We start from the raw sequence: 24580 nt of genomic DNA, 5'->3' as shown, positions 1-24580 counted from the left end.
ACTTGTTACACAGTGATCTGCGGATGCGATTTCCTGCAAATAGCTTTTTTATGTGCGAATGGGAGGGCGGTTTCCTGCAGAAAGTGCTAACATACACACTTTGGAGTGGAGACGCAAGTGGTGGCCCAACTGAGTAGAACTGCCTTCCAGCCAGTGATGTACTATAATAGTTTCTGCTTCTGCTAAAAGGTCATTTCTTCTCAAAATACTTGTCAGTTGCTTTGTCTTGTGTTTTTTTTGCAAACAAAAAAAAAACAATCCTGATGCTTTAGGACTAGAACAAACTTGCAATGATCAAGAATGCAGAAAACAAGAATACACCAGATTCTTTTCTTCATCTTCATTCTTCCAGAAGGTATTTATTTATTCATTTATGTCTTTATGCAGAGTGCTACTCTGATCAGTTTCATAACTTGCCTGAAAGAATATTCTTGGAGTATTAGTCAGTGATGTAATGTCTGTTGTCACTTTCATCTTTCTCTGCAATCTTCATGATGAAAAAATAGTATTATATTATCTATGAGCTCTTTCCAAAGAATGCAGAGCACTGATGTCTCATTCATAAACTAAAAGTGAGTAAACTCCTTTAGAAAAAAAGTGGAAAAACAGCAAATAATATTTGTTGCATTGTTAGAATACTCTTTTTAATAACAGCAAATAATACTTGTATGTATAGTATAATAACAACACTTATTTTCATAAGGTGCTGAAGAACAGGAAAAATGTTAAAATACTGTTGGCAGTAATATACAGTATTTGCACAACAAATACATCTCTTGATTCAAGTCTTCCTAAGTCAAGCTTTTTAAAACAAACAAGGGAATTTAATTAGTTTATAAGATGAGAGGATAGATTCACCTGTTTTTTCCCCACTGCTTTTATTGAGCTTCTGTGGCTCTTTCATTCACAAAGATTAGTTTGTTTGCCTTCTTAATAAATATTTTTTATACAGCATTATTCTACCATTGCCTATATTTCTGTCACAGATAATAATATTAAAATGTGTTTAAAATTGATCAAACTTTCCCCCGCAAGGAAATGGAAACTGCTGAGAGTTAAGAAAGTTAAGAAAATGGCAGTCATTTCTGTGAACTTTCTGTACAAGAGCCTAACTGTTCTCAATCATGTTTTTTGTTAATTCGTCAGGCAGGTCCTCCGTCATGAGTAACTATCTGAATGTGGGGGGAAAAATTGGAGAACCAGTCATCCTACCATGTGCCAAGCAGAAAAAGAACTCCATGTATGGGACCAACAGATGTTGGTATTTAAATAATAATCCTGTGTACTGTTGGAGCTCTCCAGTGGTGAGCAAATTTGGCAGTCGACTCTCCATTAATGGAAGCTGCAACCTAGCTCTCAAAGACCTCGAGATTGAAGACTCCGGGCTGTATGCTTACGTGTCATCTGAGGGATATGTGGGGCAGGTGAACCTCACCGTAACTGAGGGTAAGACTTCGATGCATCTTCAGTTCTCCATGCCAGCAAGAGTGCTTTCAGAATTAGGCCAATTTTGCTTTGACTTAGTTAATGCTGCAGAACTGGTTTTCACAGTTATTGTAAACTGAAACGTAACTGACTTAACAAAGTTAAACAAAGAGCATTTTATTCTTTCTAATTTGGTACGAGAACGGTGAGAATAGTCAAGAGATTTTGACTTTTACTGAAGTCTTCTGTGTGCTTCTGTGTGTCTTGGTTTCTTATACAAAATTTAATATCATATTTTTGAAGGATCTGATTTAAGTGCAAATCAGGTGCACCATTGACAGCTCACGTCTCCCTCATCAAATGTCACAGGTGATGCCAGACTAGGTTCCATAACTGACCTACTATATCCTTTCATCTCCCAATAAAGTTGTCTTTTTGGTGTCCCATTTTCATTAAAATCAGCAAGGGTGGAATAAATATGACAAGTGTGAACAGGTCACAGAATTCCTTTCCTTCAATCCAGAGCCATAAAATCTCTTCAGTCTTGGAAAGAGGAGATTTTGGCAGATTTGTTATGGATATTATAAATGCCTGAAAGGTGAATAACAAAGTGAACCCAGTGGAACACTCTATGCTCAGCATAGGAGCTGAGGAAACAAGTTATCATGAGGAATAACATTTGGTGCAGATAAGTAGGACTTAAATATTTTCAAAAAGAGTGGTTGGTTACCGGAGAATCCCTTCTCCCTGGGATCCTTTGTGAAACTGCTAGTAGAAAGTTTAGGATCAATGACTGCTAACTACTTAATGAACATGATGGGTTGAAAGACTTCCTACTGTTGTCTGGTTCAGGCTGTTCAACCCTCTACTTGAGACCCAGGTGAACTGAACGATCTTAAACCTACAGAATTAGTTAACCACAGGGCACCACATGGCTACACCCTCTACAGCTAAAGACATAAATAAGTGTTGTATTTTGTAGGCACCCAGATGCCAGTTCCTAGTATACAGGGCATCAGAGGAAGATCTGTCCTGTTGCCTTGCCTGTCCATTAACAACGGAGGGGGGACAACCTTTGAGAAAGCCAACTGCTGGTATCACGAACACAGAGACATCCACTGCTTTTCTGGCACTTCTTCCAGCTTTAACAGGTTTACCTCTCGCCTTAAAGACAGCAACGACCAAAACATGATACTTTCTGAATTACAAAAGACAGATGAGGGGCTCTTCACTTGTTACCATAGTTCCCTCAACTACGGCCAGGTGAAACTGACTGTAAAAGATGGTAAGATTCTGCAGCTTCCTTTATTTCTGTGAGTGAATGTGGCATTAAAGAGAGAGATGACATAGTGGATTGAGGAATCTTTGACACTTTATGTTCTAAAAGTATATTGTAACTGCAGAGTTTTCCAACATATGTTCTGTTATAGTCAACAAGGAACACAGCTGAGTTCATTGTTTAACGTTATACTGTAAACAATACAGAGCTTGTTCAACTAACTTTGAAGTGGATGGGTGTTAAAGTTTTAAAGTATCTGAATCAAAAATGCAAAAGGAGAAATGAGGAGTTCTTCCTCATTATATCAAAATATCAAAATATTCCTTAATTAAAACAAATCAAACAATCAGTGCATTGTGGTAACAGTGCTTCCACACACCGTCTAACAGCTTGTCTTTTGAATGCAGTTGCTGTGTCGAAACCTGTAATTTCCAGAAATCCTGATATGCGTCTCATCAAGGCCGGTACTCCCATCACTCTGACCTGTCACTCTGAGAATGGCTCCTGGCCCATCTCCTACAGCTGGTACAAGCTCAACCCGCAAACAAAGAGCTATAAGCTCTTCCAGTCCTCCCAGGAGTCTCTGTCTTTCCACCCAGCTGAGGTAGCCAGCGCGGGGAACTACAAATGTGTCGCCACCAACAAAGCTAATGGAGCCACCACAGCTGAAAGCACAACCACAGAGCTCATAGTACAGAGTGAGAGAACTGTTCATTCATTTCTCCACTAACACCCTCCCCATTTCCAGATTTGAGATTTGCTCAATGTATCAAGAACACTCTCTTTATTTAGTACTTAATGTGTGGCTAAGAGAAAAAAAAAACTTTTGTAGAAGGAGGATAAATCATCACTTTAGTTCCATTGAGAGCCTCGGTGTCTCCGTCTCTTTGTCTCTTGTCCCTTGCAGGCCCCATCACCAATATCTCCATCCAGGTTCTCCCCAAGCAGCTGTTTGTTTTTGAAGGACATGCTGTTGTCCTGCGATGCCAGGTGAGAAATGGGTCTGAGCCCATCTCATGGACCTGGTACAGAATCGGGGAGGTGTCTGGAGAGAAAACCATTGTCGGCCATGAGCAGGAGCTGATGCTGACGGTCACCACACACAGCGGAGACTATGCCTGCAAGGCCCAGAATGAATACAGTGGGAAAAACATCACCTTGGAGAGCACGACAGTCACAGTGCACATCGTACCCAGAGCTAGTAAGGACAGATTTTTTACAGCTGAAAGAGACAGCTTCTTTTTTATCCCTGCCATATTTAGCATGTACTGTATTATTCTCTCTCATGTATTCTATTTACATATTTTACACTCTAAGGAATTATTTATGCAAGCCCAGCTCCTTAAATTACATATTTGATCACCTTAAATTTAAATAAGATTTCAAGTTCTTTGGCATTTATATGTCTTTATATATGGACGCTTTCCATAACAATCGTGTACGTTTATATATTATCATTCATTTTATGTTAGGCTGCTTTGCTTTCTTTCTGCTTTCTTACCTTTTCATCATGTTTTCACTGTGTTCAGCTGCTACATTAACTCCTGCAGGTTAATGTGTATAGCCTGTGGGATTCTTCCATTATAAACTTTACTAGTATGGCAACCTATTAACATTCCAGACATATTATCAATGGCTCTAATGATTCAACGGGCTGCTCATTTTCTCCATGCAGGAAAGGACTTGTTGTTGTGAGTGGTCAAATTCAAATTGGTCGGGTATAAATTGAAAAATACAAAACAATGTCGCAAAGAGGGGATTTATTAAGTCAATAAAAAGAGCAAGGCTAAATGTTTATAAAAGGTTAGGGTTAGGGGTTTTAAAATGGCTAAAACGTGGTGGATGTTTGATTAAAAAAATAAAAAGTAAAGTTACAAAACGAGTTACAAAATGTTTGGGTTACCAGCTACAAAATAGTCAGATAGGACCTGAGTCAGGTTGGATGCACCAATAAAGAAATTCAGCACTCTGATAGCCTAGAGAACCCGGTTCAGAAATTATTTACACTGAAATCTTCATGGCAAATACCAATGTAAGCAGAATTAGTAATAAGGCACTGAGAAAGACTCACGTGTGGGGAGACGCATGAAAGAGCCAACGTTATACAATAATGTAGTTGACATACACTTCTTTAGATTCTGTTACTCTGTGTGAAGTGAAATTTAAAGCTTGACTTATTTCCTCAGGGGCACATTACCTTGCAGAGAGTCTTGTATGCTGCAGCCTCATGCTGTGTTCTTAGTTATGCTAAGAAACAATGACAATGCATTACAACGAGGGAAGTCTACCAGGGCATCCTGTGATTAATCATGAAACACCAGCAAAATTGCCTGTAGGTTAAGAGGAGTTCTGTTCAATTTGCATATTTACCTTTTTTTAACCTGCTCATACCAGACATGAATGATAGGCATACAAAACTCTTTACTTTCTGCATGCTTTTGTTTCGCATTTTCATGAAGCTGCCAAGCGAGTTTAACTCAAAGAGGAAACACTGTTAGCTCCAATGGTCCACTTTCATGAAGGCTATGTTTCTCCTTTAATCCTCCTCACCAGGAAACACTCACCAGGTTAATATTAGTTGAGTTAGAAACTGTAGACAAGACCTTGCCTGGAACAACAGTGGTCTGTAAGTGTTGAGTCTTGAATTAAAAGGGCTCTAGAAAACAAGAACAGGAAATGTAACACCTGCTGAATTTATAGCATCATTTATGGTAGTTAGGGGAATAGGGCACACCTCATCATTATAACATGGTGAACATCAGGGCCCTTTGGGGTTTTACATACCCTCCTGGCAAACTAAACGCACCTTTCTCTATTGCAGAGGAATATGCTATTGCTACAGCTGGCCTGTGTTTTTCCCTGTTCATCCTGGCTGGCGCCTTTGTTATAGGCGTCTGGATATGGAAAAGAAGGAGCCCAGACTCTACGGCCTCCCAGATGCCACCCAGGAAAGGTAACTTCCCAAAACTAAAACTTTAGTCTTCTAAAACACGAAGGCTGAGAAGTGGGAATGCTTTTTTATTGTGCGTGCTTGAAAGAGGGTTGCTGCTGTTCTCTGCTTTGTCTGATGTCTTGTAAAACACTCCATTATAAGGGCTCCAACACATAAAGAGAACACTGACATGGTCTCACACACCTGGTAGCAAGTGATTAAATGTTAAATGTGTGGTTCTACCTGAAGTGAGATACTTGATATTTAGAAATACTGTATCGATGGAGCTGAGCTGATTAACATGGCTCATAAAGCAAAAAGGCTAGTTCAAACGGCTGAATTGTGAAAATGTTGGTGCACAAATAGTAGATGGATGGATACCAATACTCACTAGAAGGTGGTATATAGATTATATGTGAATGATGGCCATGCATCCTCTTGTGGATGTCTGTGTGTCTTCTGGTGCTTTCTGCCCTTGTCATTGGGAATGATGTTATTTGGCCCAGATTTTTTCGCTTCCCTGAGCACTGTTGTCGTCACACAGCTGCCTGAAAAAAGTCAACTGACTACATTTACAGTATAAGACTTCCTGACCAAAAGGCTGTGGTAGAAAGGAAATCTACTACCCAGTCGTGTTCGTTATTGCTTTGCTGCTCTGTAACTTTCTCCAGCTCTAACCCAAGTGTTGAATGCAATCCTTTTAGGTCAGAGAATTGTGGAAAAAGAAAGTAATAATAAAACAAAATTCTTAACTCATGCAGAGCAAAGGAGGTTAATGTTACTACCAGAATGGTAATTTAATAAATATCACTCCTTTTCTAACTGGGTTTTGGTGAATAACATACAATACTTCTGTCTTCTATCAATGTAAGTGTATGTATCATACTGTGAATATGCAAAACTATAATATCACTGGAGCTCAGTAGGGTGACTGTGGTAATGTTTGTAATTGTACTGGTAACTTTTAAATATTTTTTAAAAAACTGTATTTCCAAACAGATGTCTCAATGCCCAAGAAAGATTCAGCAGCAGCAGACAATCATCACAGCAGAACGTAAGTTCTACAAAAAAATTGTGTTGTCATACTTAGGTACTATCTGCTGTTGTATTACGGTGGAGTTTGGGGGTTTCAGGGAAGATATTTCTATTCTGGAACCAATCAGAGATCACATGTAATGAGAGTTTTTATGAGCAGCTTGTGAGGAATGAATGCTGTAGTATTGTCCCAGTGCAAAACAGGAGTGGTTTCTACTGGTTGCTGAGATTGTAAAAAAAGGAATTTGGCAATTCCATATGGGATGCATATAAAAAAACAGACAGATTTATTTATTTCATTAAAAACTTTAAAACTCTTTTATCCACTTAAAAAGTCTTTGGTGCCCTGCATTTACAGTTCCTGTTGAGCAAGAGGAAATCAGTCTATTCTGGTTAATAATTCCATTAACATGCTTAAAGTCATTAGCCAAAGCATAAGCAATACAGTGATGGGAAAACAATAACATTCCTGCTCATTTACAGTACAGTAGTTACTTCATTACAGTTATAAGAAAATGTATAAACATTAGGTACTATCCTGTATTATATGCATTTAACACACACGCCTTCATTATAAAAAAGTTCAAATATGATAAAAATAAATAAATTGAGAAAAAATGAGAAAGAGAAATCTTGTAAATGCTTTACGCGTGCCCAGCTTGAAAGAGTTAAAGTATGTTAATTAAATGAAAAACAGGTAGGCATTACTACATCTCTTATAAACTAAAACTCATATAGCATTTGGTCATATAGCAAGGGATTACTGTAATGGGTGGAGGAGCTCCTCCAATTTAATTAATAATATTAAAAATAATAATTATTATTACACTTCTATAGCGCTTTTCTGGACACTCCACTCAAAGCGCTTTACAGGTAATGGGGACTCCCCTCCTCCACCTCCACCAATGTGCTGCATCCACCAAGACACCAGGGCTAGACCCCTACTCTTTTCCAGAAACACCCTGGAATCTTTAATGACCTCAGAGAGTCAGGACCTCGGTTTTACATCTCATCCGAAGGACGGTGCCTTTTTACACTCTAGTGTCCCCGTCACAATTCTGGGGCATTAGGACACACACAGACCATAGGTTGTGCACTCCCTGCTGTTCCCTCTAAAACCTCTTCCAGCAGCAGCCTTAGTTTTCCCAGAAGCCTCCCATCCAGGTACTGCCCAGGATCACACCTGCTGAGCTTCAGTGGACTGCCAGTTATGAGTCGTAGGGTGAAACGGCTGTTGGCAATTCTCTCTCCCTTACCCTTCCATCAGGGTTATTCACCATTAGAGACCGCCGGCTTCACAATGCGTCAGAGGAGAGCTGATTGGAGGCTGTACGGTCTGTAGCTGATGTCACTGCAAGCTTGCAGGTGCCTAGGAAATTGAAGTAGAAGCTTGCATTTAAGGAAAGCTCTCGGGACACCCAGAGCAATCCCAGGCGAACAGAAGGAGAACAAACTCAAACCCGAATAAAACTCAGGATGCTGGAGTGTTGTAGTGTATTAACCATCAAGATGTATTAATAGTTTTAATATTATGTTTTTGCTTCCACAGTCCGTATGAGAGACAGAAGGCAAGAGAGAATCCGATCAAAAACCAATATCAGGATGTGCAAGAAGGGTTTTACTGCCCCCTCTCTATTGACAATCAAGTCGAAGAGGATATTTATGATGACCTGACCTAATGAACCGACTTTGTGCCACAGTCCACTTACAAGTGTAGTTTTCCCAGATTTTGCAGTTCAGTTCAGTTTATTGTCATATGCACAAGTGCAATGAAATGCTTTAACTGCAGTCTTGTTACAAAAAGCTCATCTTTGGTGGGGTTAAATGTCAGTGCCATTATAATTAACCCCACAAGAAGGAGTTAAGCTAATCATTAAGGGCTTTTTGTCTTACTTTTTTATGTATTTATATTTTTTTACTTCCTTTTGAGTTGTAGCTATTGTCTGATATCCTCCCACCTCTTCTCTTAAGGTTTTAATTCAGCAAATTCATATTAATAGGAAAAGCAGCTGTAAAAGCCAGAGCTCATGTTTTCATGAGCAAATAAAAAGTGAATGAATTGTAAATCATCTCTGAAGTCTGTTCCAAAGTGAGGAAACAATGAAAAAAAACCTTAGAATTCATCATTCATTTTAAAACAATGGGTGAGTCAATCAAGGGATGGAAGGATATACCAGGTGTCCGTTTTCCAGCAATTAACAACAGGAAAACAACACAACTTCTTAGTCTCAAAGGCACACATTGAAGATCATGTTCATGAACATTTAAAAGAACAGGACAAAAATAATGTGTCTTGTAAGAAGGGATCACCCGACAACTGAATGAAACTGAATCAGGTCCAAAACTGTCAGGCAACATCTGCTTTTGTGGTCAGATGAGATGTACAGTATGTGTTTTTTTTTTTTGTCTTTGTTGTTACTGTTTTTCAAGAGCATTGCCCTTATTTAGGGTCCATACTAAGGGGTGCTGGTGAGCTTCTCGCACCACAAATGATCCCTCTGCCCTTTCACCTATCCTCGATTCTGCATTGTGGTAGTGTTATCGCCAGTTAAGGCCGCGGTGCAGATCTCGGGTACGGTATACACTTTTATTAAAACTTACTTGGCTAACGAGAGGCCACAAAAAAGTCTGTGGGAAGTACATTGATTGAGGTATTTAAATATGCTTCAAAACGGAAAAAAACACAGGAAGTCAGTGGCATTTTTTAAAATGAGCTGTGGGTCACCCTCACCATAGACCATACAGGTCTATCCCGCAAAAATTATAGTGGTGCTGTCAAAAAGGAAAACCAAAACAGAGAGGTTTGAGGCTTTCGGGGCTACAACAGATAAAGAGGTCAAGCTCAATGTAATGTTATCTCCAGGTCACCGCTTGATAGCGACCCACAGAGTAGAGACTGAGGAGGAAAAACACTGTGTAATGCTTCTGAGAACACAGAACAACACAGAGAGGAATTCACCACAGCAGCGATCCTCCTAACTGGCCGTGAGCTGGAGTCTGGGGATATTTATCTGACCATCCGATAGACCTTTCTCTATATACATCATATGTGACCCACAGGATAAATGTCAAATGAGTGACTAGGCTCCTTTATGTTATTATGGTGCTGCTATTGTACCTTGTCAGGGGAGGGGGGAGGAGAGGGGGAGAGGGATGGGGGACCCATAATATATTTGCACAGGGGCCTGCAAAAAGCAAGTTCTGCCACTGATGATAAATGAGCTATCTGTGTGGGGATGAAATGTCCCATGGGAGCTTTTTGATTATAATCCATAGCATCTGAGTATGCCCAGGGTCTCTGCAAGATGGACACTGGTTAAAGGAATCAGATTACCTGTCTCCTGGAAATCTTCAGGGAACGGCTTCCCCTGCTACAGGGTGGCAGGTACTGATACAGATATTGAGGTCTTGAATCCTGAGACAATACAAGAGTTCGCATGGAAGCCCCAGGGATCTCCATCATCCCACACACCAGGACAAAGTCCTGGACAAGACCCTGGTCATCACATTTTGGAATTTAAAGGGTGTCCTCATCACTGACTCTGTGCCACAGAACCCATTTCCCCTCTCACTGCAATAAACAGAAACGTAATCACGACATTTTCCAAAGTGCAGTAGCCGGAGATAATACAAGGAACAACAATGTGAGACAGCATGAATGGGTTTAACAGGAAGTGCCTGGAGAAAGCGAAGTATGTCAGCATATATTATATTTAGCCAGCAGGAGGCTGCAAGAACCACATTTGACCACAGGAGGGAAGAAAAGTCTTTTATAAGATCTAGCATTGCTGCACACCTTGATGTACTGAATGGCCTGCTCACGTAATCAGCTTTTCTCATGTTCTTATTCTTAAATAGAGTCCATTAAGCATATACTGTACATTACACCTCAGAACATGTATTAAGCTATTTAAGGGTTGAAAATTCCATTTAAAAGTTCTTTGAAACCTATAATATCTTTACAAAAACAAAAAAGTGTATCAATTAACTTGCTCATTCTGAACTGCAAGTTAATTTTAAAAAGTAAGATTGTTCTTATTTATAAATGATTTGCTGTTTGCTAACACAAGTAAGAGTGTTCTTTTATATATAGTGTAGATTTTCACCTCTGCTAGTAAATTACAGAATTGCTTTTCCATTCCTTGCCAAAACAAGGAAAGCAGTTAAGGAGTTTCACCAGAATTCAGACACTCATAAGAGACAGGCGAGTAAAATCACTTTCAGTGAAAATGAGCAGATCAAGACCATTTGTGATAATTCACTGACACTAAGTAATTTCTAGAGAAGTGTCCTAAAACATGGGTTTCTATTTATGCTTTTGAAATTCATATGTAATACTAAGCAAATAATAAATCAAATTTAAGGTAGTTAAGATAAAAATCCATTACCAGAAAAACGTAGAAATCACTAGTTTGGTTTTTGAACTTTGTGTTCATATCTGGAAGATACGAGGATTAGTCTCATTTCGCCAAAGGCAAAAGAGCCTGTCGTTACTGGAAAAACAGCAAACGTAAAATACAACAAAACATGACTGTGCATTGCAAAGAACTTATTCACTTAAACGTACTACACTTTTCCACGAACGGAACATCACCACTAATTACTAACGACATTTTTAACCTTGACTTAAAACTCCAACAGTATTCGTCTATGGCAGGGGTACCCAACCTTTTTTAATGTAAGACTACTTTTTCATTTGCCAGTCCAGGGCGACCTACCACTGTGAATTTGAAGCTCTGATATAGGAAAAACAGACTGCGGGCACATCAGTACAATATCAATACCCATCGCTAAAATGACAGCAAATAAAAGCAAGCGACTCATGCTCCAGTGAACAAATAATGTTCCTCATTTTAGAAAAAAAGAATATCCTACCTTAATATGAGCATTGGCACTGAGCAGCTTACTTGAGGACACTTGTAATTGTTTTAAACGTGATGACATTTTTATTTTGTCCCTGCATCTCGACATTCATCTCTTTCAGCAGTTCAGTCCAGTCTGTGAGGAATGCTAAATCCAGGAGCCACTGGTCATCCTCTAATTGGGCATAATCACCATGTTTACATGACTTGAGAAACTCTTTGATTTCAGGCAACAGCTGTCTGAACCTCGCCAAAAATGTTTGCTTTTGAAATCTCCTCAGCAAACTTTTTTGTTTTATTACTTCTCGATCCCTGAATGACTTTGTGTTTAGCCAGGAGGTGGCTCACACGTGCTATAACTATGCGATGATTGACGCTTCCCCTCTTATTAGGCCTCATAAAAACTGACTGCTGCTAGCTGAGATTGTAATTTTTCCTCTTTTATTTTCCGTAACTCACTATTAGCGAGAAAGTCCACATCATACGTTTTGTGTGCAGTTTTGAAATACTGTTCTATATTTCCCTTTTTCGCCTAGACGCTAGCATTGCAGATTTGAATGCGATGGTACAAAAAAAAAATAATCATGCTCCCGTTCCTCGTGGTAACGGTAAATCTTCGGTCTCTTTGCTTAATCATTTTCGCTCAAACACTAAAACTAAACTGTCAAATAGGCAATCAAACTTCTCAAACTGCTGGAGACTTTGTCACCGCTAGTCTGTTTTCTGTTTCGCTGCACTATGCACTGTATCGAATGTGGGGTTTGTGCGACAAGACAGAACATTCTTGGGTAGCTCACACAACACTATTTACGGAGCTCCTGTAACCTTTTTTTCAGTGTCAGCCAGCACTCAGGGAAGAAACTTTTACAACCCATTCGACAAGGGTTAAACACACACAAGGGCACTAAAATGTATGACATGACATGCACAGATCTGAATGCATTTTTTAGGCTATCGGAAAAAGTAAATAGTCAAATAGCCCATTTATTTTTTTGCCAAACATTCTTGCGATCGTGATCGACTGGTAGGGCACCCCTGCTCTATGGTCTCACTCACACACTAAGGCAGCTCTCCTCCCTGTATTTCTGAAGAGGCAGACATCCAGCTCCCTGGCATTCAGCTGATAAAATTACAGCTCCCCTTTTTACTTGTCTTTGTGTGTTCTGCAAGGGTCTGGAACAAACTGCCCTGCAATGATATTGAAGCCAATTCCAAGAGAAAATTCAGGAAATGGCTGCACAAGATCATTGCTGCAATAAGCTAGCCTTCATCTTGGTTTAAATCCAGATGAGGTCTTATACTGTATGTGCTGTAGGTTTGAGATTGATATTTAGTGACTAATGACTGCTAAGGAAATGTTCTGGCTTCTCTTTTTAATTCAGCACAGTACTGACTTTTTTATAGTGTAATGAACAACTTCAGCTATATTTCAGATAAACAAGTTGTGAGCATCTAAATGAGAAAAACGGGTAGTATTGTACATTTACATTAATGTTTTTTAGTTGTACTGTGATCCAACTAAGAGAAAAGGGTTTCAGTAACCAAGGAAATGCAGCAAAAAAAAGCATAAATGCAACGTGTACTATTTACATTGAAAAGTAACCTGTTGCCATAACACATGAGCAAACATTTACCAAAATGGCTGACTGTTTCCCTTTTTATGTCCTCAGTTCAAGGGCTAATATATTTGGTGTTTGCAAACTTCCCATCACTGTGAAATATTTTGAAACCCTCAAAACAAACATCGTTAAACTGCACGTTTGTTTTCAGTGTTAGATACGTCATTGGCAACCAAAATTTTCACACTTTGGAGCTCTGTTTCACACTCACTCTGTTGGAGCAGTACACCATTGGCATGCTGGATTTGTTTTATGACCTAAAAAACTGGTATAAGTAAAATTTAGTTGCAGCACTCTCAACCCCTTGTTAACATTGAGAAGTACACATGATCACAAGTAATTTAGGATTATATCAATGTCAAAACCAGGCACACATCCATTAAGAGATACAGTTTCTTAATTTTATATGGTATTTTTTATTTTGAAAAACAATACTCAAACTCATTGTACCAAAAATGCACATTAAACATGGTAAGTAAAAATACAGTAACGTACCAAATACAACACATAACAAAAAGGCTCATTCAGCTCAATAATTTCAGGTATCCTTCAGTTAATGAAGTGTCAGCTATATACATACATCTGATTTAATTATAATAGCTCAATCATGTACTACACTGAACTAATTAGTTTCTTTAACGTTTCTGTAAACATATTAGATAAAGAAATTGTTCTAATTGCAGGGAACAAAGATGATCGGATCACAGTAAGGAGGTGTTACCCTCTTCATTTCATATTGTTACAATAGCTTTCAGGTGATCTTCACATTTAAACAATGTCCATCTCAAACAGGTTTATAACACGCAGACACTTGGTATGCAATCAAACCATGAGTTACCAAAAAATCCTTTAACAATTATATTACTTTTTCTTTCAACACTGATATATCTAGTAGATAAAAAAATTGATCCTCTGCTTCTCAGCTGTTCTTCTAGATGGCTTATTTTTTTAAAATATCTTTAAAATATTTGCACAAACAGAATTCATATAATAGTATAATTCAGCCAGAACAAATCCCAAACCCTTCCCATTGTCTTTCCAATGTTGCATACAGCAGGATGATCTGTTTCAGCTGAGTTTGGAAACTCCTGGACTGCTGAATTTGATGTTTAGCCCACTGGCCCAAAAAAGTTGCATGTCAAGATGACTTCAATACAAGATACAAGATACAAGATACAAGGGAAAATTCATTTTCTTACTTCAGATTCTTCAGACATCAGGCAGAAAACATTTTCAGGCTTTCTGGTGAAATTGCAAAGTCACTTTCTTTTGAGCTCCACTTAAATATTTTAAATATTTTGTCCCCACAACTAATTAAAACCAGACCCTATAGGAATTCTTTGCAAACAGTGTACAAGAATTACCCTCTAATTAATTATTCATTACATGGGTTACAAAACCAGTTTTTCAAACCACTCATAATAAAAGCATAACCCTTCTGACACATTGCTCAGCTAAACAAAAAACAAATATGGAATTGCTTTAAGAATACTCCATAAAAAGCACAGTAGTCACGTAAGTGTTGCATTTGCTCAAAAACACTGTAATATTTCTGAAAAAATTTAAGAATTATTATCTATTTATGATTTTGTGAAAACAGATTAAAACTATCACAGTTAAAGCTCTTGATAAGGGAGGCTAAAGCAGACTTATTTTAACTTGCAATGTATGTAGAATTACCCCTTTTTTCTAAAAACTAAAAAACATTTAAAGCTAGCATGTAACTGTTTTGTAACAAACAGGGTATATTACAAATGTGCTTATTTTTAGATCTAATTTTACAAATGAACATCTGTAGTAAAGCAATTTGTTAAAACACTTTGCTTAAAACAAAACAAAAGCATCATTTTTAAACAGTTCTGAAAACAAAGCAGTCGAAGGCCAGCTTGAGTTCTCATAGGACTGCTGTGCTGTAAATTTAATTCAGAAGAATTTTTATATTTTAAAATATTTTAAAAGCATGATAGTTTTTAATATTTTCACATTCAAGTAAATTAACCATTCCTGACAGTGATCTGCACTTTTAAATACTAAAAATCGCTGTGAATAAACATACTCACACTCTTCCTTCATTATTTCATTACATTAACAAATCAGTTAATGTTTGTAATCCCCCCCTTTTAAAATAAAATAACATTTTCCACTTGTCGCAATACTCTAAATGTAACGCTGTATCTCATGTCAGTTTATGTTAGAAATACATAGAATTAAGGTTTCTGTCACTCCAGATCTACCATGAGTTACAAATTAATCAGTTAGACAAGAGGTTAATGTATGTTATTGACTACATAATAATTCAGAATTCCAAGCTCTGATATTAATTTTAAATGAATATAAAGCTCAGATATCTCAAGTTCTTTCCAAATGTTCTAAAAAAGCTTAAACCGCAGAAGCTGAATTCTCTGCTGTGAAAAATTCTGATGCCGTGATCTACAGTTACTACAATAGCATTTTTTTGTTTGATATACATGACATCCTTGCTCTCAAAATTTTCCTCAAAGACTTTCCTGCTGATTGACTTCATAAACCTGAGTTTGCTCCCCAAAGACGCTAATATCTGTTTCTCTGTCTTGCATCAGGAAGAGCGGGCGTGGTCCTTTGTGTCCCATAGTGAGCTTGAAATTCCTTTCGACCGGCAGTTTTGTAACTTCCATCCACTTGTCACTCAAACTTGGTTCAGGAAAAACATTTAATTCCAGTGACTTTCTTGTGCTGTCTCTTGGTTAATGGTGGAAAATTCTCAGGGAACCTCAGCTAAGTCAGTGCTCGATGCTTTGGGAAGAAAATTAGATGTCAGGGAGCTGCTAGCCTCTATGCTAAGGGCGTCTCATTTGGTTCCACGGGGTGGTTGTGGGGCTGTAATTCCATGGAAACGCCCATGTCGCTGGTGTACCTGGAGCACTTCCGGCTTTCCTTGAACATCTTGAGGCGCATCATGAGGTGGATTTTGAATTTGCGCGTAGCAAAGCAGTAGACAATGGGATCAAGAAGGCAGTTGAGACCCATGAGGCAGAGGGTGATTTGGTGGGCATCGTTCAAGCGCTGTTTTACATCCTGCGATGTCGTCCAAAGATTCAAGATGGCCAAAGTCCAGGGGCCTTGGATAATGTGGTGGGGGACGAAGCAGATGATGAAGACTCCCAGCACGGCGCACACCATCCACAGGGCTCGCTGCTTGACCCCCGTCTTCCGGCTGTTCTGCTGTGGCACCGGCTGGGACAAGAGTGTCCGGATGATAAGGAGGTTGCAAATAATAACCAGGAGGAAAATGAAGAAAAACAAGGCAATGATCAGGAAATGAATTGTGGCCACCTTCTTATTTGCTTCATAGTCTGTCTTATTGTAGCTCTCGTAGCACCGGTAATAATCTTCGTCGATCTTGTGGACGTGTGTATCGAACAAATACGGACCAGCACAGCACAGATTTAAGACCCATATGATCCCGGACACTATGATGCCTCGTTTCCGCTGGTCTGAGCTGGCAGCTTCCAGAGGCCTTGTTACGGCTCGGTAGCGATTGAAGCTGATGACCGCCAAGAAAGCAATGGAACAGTAGGTGTTGATAAAGAACATGGTGCCTGAAAGAGTGCACAGGAACTCCGGAAATATCCAGTTGCCATTTTTATGGTAATAAACAATCCAGAGTGGGAGAGCAGCCACAAACAGCAAGTCCGCCACGACAAGGTTAATCATATAGATCTTGATCTCATTCATCCCCCTGGATTGGTGCATTTTATTGAAAACCCAAAGCACATAGGAGTTGCATATCAGTCCCATAAAAAACACCAGGCTGTAGAAGATCGGGAAGAGAGTGTACCTGAAACTCGAGTCCACCGGATTTGACAAATTGGTGGACATGTTTCCTGAAGAAATGTTCTCCTTCGCTGCTGGTTCCTGAATAAAATAACACACACAATTTTAAATATAGGAAATGAGCAACAGAAAGAACACAACGAGCAAAAGCTGCACTGAAAATGCTCCTCTTCGCTTGTTCAACTGAACTTTACATTCTGTGCCAATCTGAAAAAGCACAAGTGCAAAGTGATGCAACCAAGGAAATGCTTCATGTGGCGTAACTGCAAGTCACAGCACATAATGTTCACTAAATATGCTCTCACTAAAGCACCCTTCACAATTTCAGTTTATTGCACATTTTTTCTTTCATTTAAGTTTAGTAATTAGACAAGTGAGTAAAAAAGACTAAGCTCACTGTAGGATGTTTCAAGCACAAATGTCCCCTACAACCTTACAAACCCTCTCCTTTGCTCTAATGAGACAGAGAGCATTTAAATTAATGCTCAGGCAGAGGAGGCTTGCGCAAATTAGCCTAAGGCCAATCATGAGAAGGAATCTGTAATAAAGGAATTGCCCCACGAGTCATCAACAATTCAAAGAAATGCAAAGCTTTTCTCTAAGAACTGGACTGGTCACCCACCCAGAAAGAACAAAAGGTGATTTCTCCAGAAGATTGCCCAAACACATATAATTAAAACCACAGCGTATCTACAGCCCTCTGGATCTCTTTTCTTTCCTCTGAGAAAAAAAGTACAGAACATCACCTGTTGAAATGACAATTCTGTAAACACAATGTAAATTTAAATGTCATTAGGACAGCAGCATCACTATCTTCTAACCTGCACACTTAAAATCGCAGAAGCTAAGCAAGACAGGGCAGATCAGGACCTGGGATGAAAGCCTGGGTCCTGCAGTAAGTGGTGTTGGTGAACCAATAGGTGGCGCTCTTGCCTGTAAACCAGAATTCCCAAGCTTATGACCCAGTATGGTCACAGGGGAAACTTGTCTTTAGAAGAAAATATCCTTCAGATAAGACATCAAACTGAGGTCCTGAATAACTGGTTATTAAATATCTCATAGCACTGTCAGTAAAAATGGAGATATTAACCTCAGTGTTTTGGTAAAATTCTCCCTTTGGCTTGGATAATTTGGCCAATGTAACGTTCCTCTTTTAATTTAATTACTGGGCAATTTCTCACTCCTGTGCATGTTCTGCTGTGTAGTGGGGTGGCTGGCACAGAATGGGTGCTGGGTGTCACCTAGTTGGGAGCTGCATTTCAGTGTTGGATTTTGGAAGTTTATCCCCTCAAATGTGGAAAGAGATTTGCAAGCCTTTGGGATAAAAACATCTTCATAATGCAATTTAATCTTGCATTTATCTTGTGCATTAAGAAACTTGGCTCCATTCTATATTGGTACTTGCCAAGAAGCTAATGAAGTAAACTTAGCAAAGTACAAACTAGTCAAAAGTTACATACAATCCCAAAACAGAAAAATATACTTCGATATACTTACAGTATTTAATAACCTACCAAGTTAAGTCATAAATTAATTCATAGCAATAATTGAAAATGATAAGTAATACTTTACAAAAGTGAAAGCCCCAAAGCTGTTAAAGACAATACAGGCTTCTGCAGAGCTTTCTGATAACATCTCAACAGCATAAAATGTCTTTGAAGATTATTTAAAGATTTACTGAGCGCTACCAATGAGAAAGCAATCTTGAGACTTACCTGGAAGTTTATCTGCAGATCAACAGCCAGGCTGCATATTTAACAGAAATTCTTATGTATACATCAAAAGAAAGTGGTCTCAATTCTGTTTTGTTACAGCTATAGCTCCTGCTATATCATCTATGTTTAGCATTATTTAGTACCTACCCATTTTCAAATTTATTGATTCTACCTGACACTGCTAAACATTATCCAAATGTATAAAGTCAAATGCAGAATATAAGCATTAAAAAAATTAAAATTGATAGGCAGAATCCCCACTGTGTGTATCCTTCAATTAAACAGCATGATGTGGTCCTCCTGAACCTAGTCTTGATTTATTGAGAAAAACAAATTTGCTCTTCACAGCTACTTGTTCAGATCTTTTTCCAGCAACACAAACAAGCTACAGTGTAAAGAAATATACTCACCATGTAAAAGAAATGAGCTTCCTTAAAGAAAGAGCTCTGCTTCTATTCCTTGTTTTCTCTTGCTTGGATGGGGCACCTAGTGATGATCGAGCAAAACAAAGTCTCTGGAGATTGTCTTCCTTGATCCATCGTGTCGTATCAACGTATGGCAAATGTGAACTTTGCTCAGCTGAAAGGAGTATCTCACAGTGTGATTCATTTCCTGGCTCCATTTCAAAAGAACACAGAACACGCTAAGTCTGTGGTCCACTCTTTTTTTGGTATTTAAATTTTCTGTAGTGGAGCAACTGATCGACAAGACAGGAATTCACATGAATCTGCCAATTAAATATGGTTTACAAGTCCAAACTAAGAAATCTGCAAAGGAAATTCTGCAAACTAGAAGTGCTTTTAACGATACGCAATAGTAAAGAAGAACAAATTATTTCAAAAACAATGATACAGCCTATTTATAGTTTTTTTTAACAAAACCACATGTACAACACACACAATAAATAGTACTGTGTTCTTACCTCCATTAATCCTTGATTCATTCTTTACAGCCCACTCTTGTTTTTCAGGGAGTCTGACAAGGTTTGAGACAGCACAGCTAAACCTCATCCAGGGCCTGTTCTGACAAGCCTCAAAGGAGGTGAAGACTGGAAAGGATGAGTGTTGAATTTCTTGAAGATGGAAGTCATGTTTGTGAGACCAGGGTTCCCTGTCCCCACTTCACAGGCAAGTAGTACCTCCAAGGCGAAGGTTAAAAGCCCCACAATAATTGCATTCAAAACGGTACCGGTAAATAATTACAAATAGAACTTTAAAATCCTCGAGATCACTGCAAGAGCTGTCCTGACTGAAATTAAGTCAGTCCCTGGGAAGATTGTCTGTTTGTTTCCAGAATGTACACTCTAGCTGCCTTTAAACAAAAAAAAAACAGGCACAGCCAGGAGGTTACAGCTCGTGTTTAATATTTAGAAATGTTCCAACTTGAATGTAAACAAAGATTTATGACACACCGGTTTGTATTTTTTTAAACTCCTTTCTTATGTATCCTGTTACTGTAAAGATTATCCACAGCAACGTATACCATACATTTGCTCACTGTTATCTCTGTCTTGGTGTTACAGGGCGAGAGTGTTACAGGAAAGTAAACAAGCACTTGGTCACCATCATTTCACTGAGAAACCATCTGCAGCTGACTGTGGACTGAGACCTCCACCACCCAAGATCTTCTTTTGCCTTCTTATTTCCTCTCATTCTTTTAAGAAAGATATTTTACTAAGCCACCCCCACCAATTCTAGGAATAACAATAGCTTCTACCCTAGCAGTGCACACGGTGAACAGCTAACTGCTGTAATGCTTCAGAATTCAATGCTCCTCTGCACTCTGCATTTTATTTGGCTACAACATATCAATTGTCCTGTGTGTGTACTGTTCTGTACTACACGTTGTGTGTTTTTGTAGTGAATTATGGTTGCGTGTGACTGTCATTATTTATTATTTCCTGTTTTGTAATGTACGGTGCACATTGTGTGTTGTTGTCTACTGAACCGTGCATTTCCCAAAAGAATGGCATGAATAAGAATCCCAATGCACACGTACTGTACATATGGCAAATAGACTCCTTTCTCATTAGAGAAATATATTGTTCTGGAATCGGTCCAGAGAAGAGCACTCGGTCATATTTTGGGGCCTAAGGGAATGGTCTAAGCTGACAGACTGAAGGAACTGAACTGAGTCATGAACAGAGAAAACAACATTCAAAATGCTTAAATCAGAATGAACACTGAAACACAAATCAGGTGGCACAAGTTACACTACATGGAAGTGCATTTGAATCCAAGAAGGCACAGAAGGCACATCTTTACCCAAAAGGTTGTGGGAGCATAGAACAAGCTAGCCAGCCATGATATCCATCTTTCAAGAAATGGGTGGATGATATCATTGGGTCGGTTACCTACTAACTGAAAGACAGATCTAGACTGTCCATATGGCCTCCTCTCGTTTGTAACCTTTCTGACACTGTGAAAGTTTCAAAGGAGTCTTGAAAGATACTTGGACAATAAAATTGATGGGGCAAAAACACTCTTCTCCTGCCTGAAGATGTCCTTATGTTCCTCAGCACACCTGTGATTTTCTCACACAGCATTAGTCTACGTTTCCTTCAATGTGTTGTTGTGGAACGGACCAAGGTGTAGGTCTAGCCTAAACCCCCAACAGTTAATAATTTCTGCTAGACACAATGTAACTGCTATTTCCAGGTGTAAGGAGTTGGCACTTACGGGAAAGGGTTTTATCCTTACCACACCTTCCTACCTTTATAAATTCTGTATTTGCAAATAAAAGTTTAATGTGTAACTTCAATGCAATTTACATGTCTGCTGTGCAGGGCCGTAAGCTCCTTTTAGATGAACTTTGATTTTAAACTACAGAAAAACCCCCTCCATTTCATTCGTAATCCATTTCTGATTACGAGGGGACTTCATAGAATGAAAACTGCAAAACATCATATCAAAACAAGGAACAGGTGAAACAAAAAAAAATATGGAAAGGGCATTTTAGGAGAAGCATCAAACTGACATTGGTAACTGAGGCCTGAGAGAGCTGCAACGCTTATTTGACTGTGCAGGACCACATGACAGCATTATCAACGATGCCAAACGTGATATAAAAGAGCTCATTTATCGAACAGTGGTAACTGAGACCTGAGAGAACTGCAACGCTTATTTGACCGTGACTGTGTAGGACCACGTGACCGCATTATCAGTGATGCTAAACACGCCATAAAAGAGCTAATTTATTCTAGTTATAAGGAGAAATTCCAAATCACAGGGAAAGTCCAGGTTCACAGGTCACAGAGGAAGGAAGTTCCTCTGTTTCCTGTTTTTAGCTAAGTAAGGTCATCATGGCAAACCACTGAAGAAGGATCACATCACCTGAATCAATAAATTCTTATTTCTATATTTCTAATTCAGGAATATAGAAGTTCTTAATCAAAAGAATGTTACGTTCTAAATTAACAGGTGTTTTGCAAATGTTGGTCATTAACCAAATCTATGTGAGTGTGTGGACTCATGTGACAAAATATTAGGAACTCCCTATGAGACCCTTAGTGGCAGGCAACGCATGTTTAGCTTCCATCTCCTTTCTGGAGTAAGAAAAACGCAAAGCCTCAATTGAGGAAGCTGGAGAACATACAGGTCAACCCTTCATTCCACAACCCCTGGCATCAGAGCTTCAGCTGATGTTGATCCTACTAGGACTAGGATGCAGTGACATGTCATGCTGAATCTCTGCTGCTGTTTGCACAGGATCAACAAAGTATATGGTTTGTGTAAGTATTTTGGTCAGTGCGGGAATATATACTATATACATGGATACTTGCTTTGTGTTTCAAAGTATTACATGTATACAATGTCTTCACTGTTACCATCACTTTCAACTGTCGCTCATCCAATTCAGGGTCATGTGGCCAGAAGCCTTGGGATACATCGTTGGTGGGACGCCAGTCTATCGCAGGGCACACAGCGACACAGACATGCACACACTCACACCAGGGCCAGTTTAACAGAAGGTCATTTACCTGCCAGCATGCCTTTGGACATGCAGACTGCACACATATAGCACCCCTGGAATTGATCCCAGGGCCCTAGCACTGCAAGGCAGCAATGTTCACCACTGCACCATAGTGCTGCCCAAAAGACAGAGGTGGGATTTGAACCTGTGCTCCTGTAAGCATTTTTGCTTACAAGACAGTGATTAAGACCATCGAGCTCTCTCAGCTCCATATGTATACACATATAGTATAAACACATACATACAGACAAGTATGCACATAAGTCTGGAAACTGTATGCCAAAACCACACACTCCTTGGAAAGAGGGACCCGACCAAAGCAAGGCAAAACATGAATGGCGTACATTTGTTCTGAACAGGAAATTCTCAGCAGCTTCAAGGTGTAACAGAACAGGCTGTCTTCTCAAATCTCCTCTCAGAAAAGCAGGGTGTGTACACTCCTACAAGTCTGTTTTCACAGAAGCACATCACAAGGGAAACGAAAGAAATCTCCTCGCAAAGCAGTCTTCATTTCAGAAGCACAACATTGTAGTAAAACAGTTCAATATAATCTGCATTATAAAACATTATTTGTAGAGGTAGAATGAGCAAAACAATTTTTGTTGGGAGATATAAATGGATCTGGCTTTGACCTTTCTCTGTCTATCCTTAAGGATTTTATTCAATTACAATTTTAAAAATTCAAACAAAAACTGTCTTATCCTAAGATAACTTTTCTGGGGACATTTATATCCTTAAGATTCCTTCTTTTCATCCTGTGTGTGAAAGGTGTGTTTGGTGCTTCAACCAACCAAAGTACTTTAATTATTCATGGATTCATAGATCATGTCTGATTGTCACAGGTAAACAAATGCCTAAAAGTTCATGGTAGAATGGCCCGGGTACAAAATTAACTGTTTTTCCAATGTATTATTCATCTAATGCAGCTATAGGTGTTAACAGCGGTTACAAATTTATTTTATTCAGAGTCCCATCGCCTTGTCTCTTAAAAGTTGTGTTAATGGATAAAGAACTGTTTTGAAGTCTTTATGGAAAGACGTTCTCTTAAAATTCATACTTCTTAACAAAAAAACTAAGCACAGGGGGCTACTGAAGAGGGTTTGTAAAGAGAATAACTACTTTAGTACATACAAATCATTTCAAATAGAAATTTAGCGGTACACTAATTTCCTCAACTCATTTCAACCCTTAATAACATAAATAAGAATACAACCCACTATAAAAACATGATGCATCCAGCTTTAAAAGGATTTACAGCAAAGGCATGATTCCTAATAGATAAGATAGATCACTCCTAGGATGACTAACATATAGTCTCCAAGTAATAAGTCCAAATAAGGTCATTACTGAAATGAATTCTAAAGTTCTAAAGCTCCTCTTGAGATGATATCAGGTCGGAGGACAGAGGTTACTCAAACTAAGCAGGCTACCAAGCAGCAGGGCTTGTGTAGTACATGGACAATTGCACAACTTTTGACAATCAGGGTTTTCTAGAACCCTATGCATGGGTGAGGGGTTCTCAGTGGTTCTTCATGGACAAAGCCACATTTTCACCATGCAAACAGGAGCTCCCAGACACACTGTTGGCGAACCACACAAAAACCCTTTAACCACTTTGAACTCAAAGCATCACAGTCACACCACACACAGGTTCCCAATGCAATCAGCCTAAGAACACACAACCAAGTTCTTTCATCTTGAATTCAAGGTTTTTTTTACAGTAATGACAGAAAAAAGATCATCCTAGAACAGACTGGAAGACAGGCCTGCTGCTTCAGCCTTAGTTTTTTCTCTTGGTGTGAAAAACAGCAGTAGTAGAGGGATTTCATTTTGAACCTGGAAGATTCAAGAAAAGGAGGAATGTGACTCAAAATGACATAAATCGGTTGGATACATTTTGTAAAAATCTCCTGTAATATGAAACAGCA

General features: G+C 38.9%; 2 protein-coding genes and 1 long non-coding RNA gene across 4 annotated transcripts; 1 reads left to right on the top strand and 2 right to left on the bottom strand.

The window, feature by feature from the left end:
- Positions 1–72: 72 nt before the first annotated feature.
- Positions 73–8737, top strand: LOC148649824 (Fc receptor-like protein 5). The gene is made up of 8 exons (XM_088602975.1): positions 73–355; positions 1147–1446; positions 2408–2710; positions 3112–3402; positions 3612–3905; positions 5526–5657; positions 6636–6690; positions 8221–8737. The coding sequence occupies exons 1-8, from the start codon at positions 301–303 to the stop codon at positions 8348–8350; spliced, it is 1560 nt and encodes a 519-aa protein (XP_088459101.1). The 5' UTR covers positions 73–300; the 3' UTR covers positions 8351–8737.
- LOC148649823 (uncharacterized) lies at positions 6978–12288 on the bottom strand. Its single transcript, XR_015925938.1, has 4 exons — positions 11547–12288; positions 10006–10242; positions 7600–8040; positions 6978–7568 (listed from the first exon to the last, which is right to left on the bottom strand). It is a non-coding gene; the product is annotated as an uncharacterized LOC148649823 (long non-coding RNA).
- Positions 12289–14459: 2171 nt separating this feature from the next.
- Positions 14460–22988, bottom strand: ptafr (platelet-activating factor receptor). Of its 2 annotated transcripts, none has more exons than XM_088602972.1 (3): positions 19603–22988; positions 19091–19259; positions 14460–17046 (listed from the first exon to the last, which is right to left on the bottom strand). In XM_088602972.1, exons 2-3 carry the CDS (start codon positions 19091–19093, stop codon positions 15964–15966), a joined length of 1086 nt encoding a protein of 361 aa, XP_088459098.1. In that variant the 5' UTR covers positions 19094–19259; positions 19603–22988; the 3' UTR covers positions 14460–15963. The 2 variants fall into 2 exon arrangements, with proteins under 2 accessions (XP_088459098.1, XP_088459099.1); XM_088602973.1 differs by having other exon boundaries at positions 19091–19166.
- Between the last annotated feature and the right edge of the window lie 1592 nt (positions 22989–24580).

The sequence above is a fragment of the Lepisosteus platostomus genome, chromosome 13, assembly GCF_059453375.1.
Source record: "Lepisosteus platostomus isolate fLepPlt1 chromosome 13, fLepPlt1.hap1, whole genome shotgun sequence".
Classification (NCBI taxonomy): Eukaryota; Metazoa; Chordata; class Actinopteri; order Semionotiformes; family Lepisosteidae; genus Lepisosteus; species Lepisosteus platostomus.
This window is presented reverse-complemented; position numbering and strand designations above follow the sequence as displayed.

Excerpts from the sequence above, each read along its gene's own strand:
- LOC148649824 (XM_088602975.1), top strand. The coding sequence starts at position 301 with ATGCAGAAAACAAGAATACACCAGATTCTTTTCTTCATCTTCATTCTT. Across the intron at positions 5,658-6,635 it reads CCAGATGCCACCCAGGAAAG|ATGTCTCAATGCCCAAGAAA; the intron begins GTAACTTCCCAA and ends ATTTCCAAACAG. Across the intron at positions 6,691-8,220 it reads GACAATCATCACAGCAGAAC|TCCGTATGAGAGACAGAAGG; the intron begins GTAAGTTCTACA and ends TTGCTTCCACAG.